The sequence below is a fragment of the Cuculus canorus genome, chromosome 5, assembly GCF_017976375.1.
Source record: "Cuculus canorus isolate bCucCan1 chromosome 5, bCucCan1.pri, whole genome shotgun sequence".
In the NCBI taxonomy this organism is placed as follows: Eukaryota; Metazoa; Chordata; class Aves; order Cuculiformes; family Cuculidae; genus Cuculus; species Cuculus canorus.
Genome location: NC_071405.1, coordinates 29,303,564 through 29,306,145, shown reverse-complemented (window position 1 = coordinate 29,306,145; position 2,582 = coordinate 29,303,564). Strand labels below are relative to the sequence as shown.

Sequence of the window (2,582 nt, the reverse complement as noted above, 5' to 3'; positions counted from 1 at the left end):
CCGGGGGAGCTCACGGGGTCAGGGCGTCTGGCACCGCCGAGGTGCGCCCTCCCCTCGGGAGCCCCGGAGGTTGGCATGAGGCTGGGGACGCCCAGTGCTCCCCTTCCCCATCCTTCTCTTTCAGGTGGCGGGCGCTGCGCGCTCCCGAGCAGCCGCCGCCCCCGAACCCCAGCAGCGCATCCTCTCCCGGCTGCCGCTTCGCCTCCTCGGCTGCGGGGAGGGAATTGCGAGATAGGGAAAAGGGAAAAGCGAACGTAGCGGTGTGAAGATAGAGAGAAGAGGTCAAGGTGGGACGTTTATTTACTCAACCTTTATTATTTAAAAAAAAATCATAAAAAAGAAAAGGTGAACGAACGTCTTACAAACCCACCCCCCTCTTCTACCCCCCATAAATAGGACATTCCGTTCAGCTCTGGCTATTGGCAGTTCTAGTATTTGACAACATCAGACGCGATTTCCTGGCATTAGAGAAACCCATTTCAAAATCGGTCATCACAAAGAAATACTAGAAATCCCAGTTAGCACTTGCTAGTCAGCACGGAGCACTTGTATACAACTTTTCAGACACACACCCGCGCACACACGCAGCTGGGAACAGATCCCGTAGGAAGAGCCTCCTCAAAAAGTAGTAAACGCTTCTCAAGAAAAAAAAAAAAAAAAGAGAGACTTATTTACAAAACGCACATGGAAATACAGTATCGACAGAGCGTGGCTGGCAAATCAACATGATTTGAATAGAGAAAGGACTATGGCACATCTTGCTCGAAAGCTCGCACAGCAGCCTCTTTCGAGTGTCCCCGGGGGAAGGCAGCTCCTGCCCTCCGCCTCGCAGCGCCTTCTCCCTCCCCACCTCTCCTCCCGCCCTCCCCTCGCCTCTCCACCCCTGCGCTTCTTGCCAGGTCCTTTTTACACTTGGATGACCACCGTGCTGGGGCTCTGGAGACGAGTTTTGTACTGGTCTAGCCAGCTCCTCAGCTCCGAGATCTTGTAGCCCTCCGGTCCTCTGCCTCCCTGGTACATCACCTTCTCCTCCTGGATGATGTAGAGCCTCTCGAAGTAGGCACCGTACGCGGCGCTGGAAGCATTGTCCATGGTGTCCACGGCCAGCGGGCAATCGGGCGCCCCTTCCCTCATCAGCTGAGCTGCCCGCAGCCTGTCCTGGAGGCACTGGTGCTTGGGGATGTTGTAGGCGGCGTCCGAGCTGACCCAGCCGTCGGAGGGGTGCGCTTCTTCGATGTACACCAGCAAGAAGTCGGCAATGTCCACGAAGTGCGCGGCGAGGCGCTGGAAGGACCTCAGACGGGCCATGAACGGGGGTCAGGTGCAGCTGCCGAAGTTGAGGATGAGGGGTCTCTTGCCGCGGGCGAAGTCCAGGATGCGGAGCCTCTTCTGCCCGTCCAGTTGGATCACCTCGGGGTTGGGGGCCAAGGAGCCCACGTGCGCCGACTTGAAGAAGTCCAGCTTCTGCCCGTGCCACACGGCTTTCAGCGACTCCAGCGTGAACATGCGGTTGGAGTCGGACACGCAGACCGGAGGGTCGTCGGGGGGCGGCCCCTCGTCGGCGCTGGCAGCCTCCTCCGCCGCGGGCATCGTCAGCATCTTCTTCCTAATGCACAGAAAATCCAGGAGCCAGAGCATCACGGCGGTGAGCAGGAAGCGGGGGAAGAGGAGGATGCAGGCGGCCGCCTGGGTGAGCAGCTGCAAGGTGTGAACGCCGAGGGAGTGGAGCATCGCCGCGGCCGGTGCTGGGGGCGCTGCCTGCGGGGGGGTCCCCGCCGCACCCTGCTCGCCGGGGTCCGCGCGGCACGGCTGAGATCCCGCTTCTCTTTAAGCCCATTTTATAGTCAGGGATTTAAATGAAAAGTGACTCCACCTCCGGCCAGAACCCGCCCCTCTGGAACTTGAGCCTGGGGATTACCTACCCCTCCACTCTAATGACCTAAAAATACACAGACAAAAGGGGAGAGAGCCCCGGCGCGAGCCGCGAGGGACGTGCGACGGAGCAGGGAGCCGCCGCCGCCGGGAGCCCGAGCCGGGGCACCGCCGGGGTCCTCGCGCAGCGGCTGCCGCTCGCGCCCCGCGCCGCCCGGCGCAACGCGGTGGGCGCGGCGACCCCCGCCCAGCGCGGGGTCCCGGCATCGCCCGCAGGTGCCGGGGCCGCCCGTCCGCCCGCCCCGCGCCCGCGGCTGCTCCCCGCCCCGCCGGCCCCGCGCGCGGCCCCCGCCCCGGGGCTCGAACCCGCGGTCCCCGCGGCGGGCGGGCGGCCCCTCGCCCCGGCGCGGGGGGGTGGGGGCCAGGTGGGCGCGGGGCGGCGCGGCGGCCGCGAGGGGGCGCTGTTGCCCGAGAAGCCGCGGCGGCGGGCGGGGAGGCTCGGGGCTCGGCCCCCCCGCGGTGTCCGCGCCCCGGCGGGTCAGCGGCCGCCCCGAGGGAGCCCCGCGCGTGGGGACTGCGGGGCCGGGAGCCATGGGGCGGGGCCGGGGGAGGGCGGGAAGATCGTCCTCTCCCGTCCCATCTATCCCATCCCGTCCCGTCCCGTCCCGTTCCGTTTTATCTCATCCCATCCCATTCAATCCCATTCCGTC

The 2,582-nt window shown here is 64.8% G+C and overlaps 1 protein-coding gene across 1 annotated transcript; it reads right to left on the bottom strand.

Annotated features, from left to right (window-relative positions):
* Positions 1 to 377: 377 nt before the first annotated feature.
* Positions 378 to 2,006, bottom strand: DIO3 (iodothyronine deiodinase 3). Its single transcript, XM_009559150.2, has one exon. It carries the CDS (start codon positions 1,729 to 1,731, stop codon positions 907 to 909), a length of 825 nt encoding a protein of 274 aa, XP_009557445.2. The 5' UTR covers positions 1,732 to 2,006; the 3' UTR covers positions 378 to 906.
* Between the last annotated feature and the right edge of the window lie 576 nt (positions 2,007 to 2,582).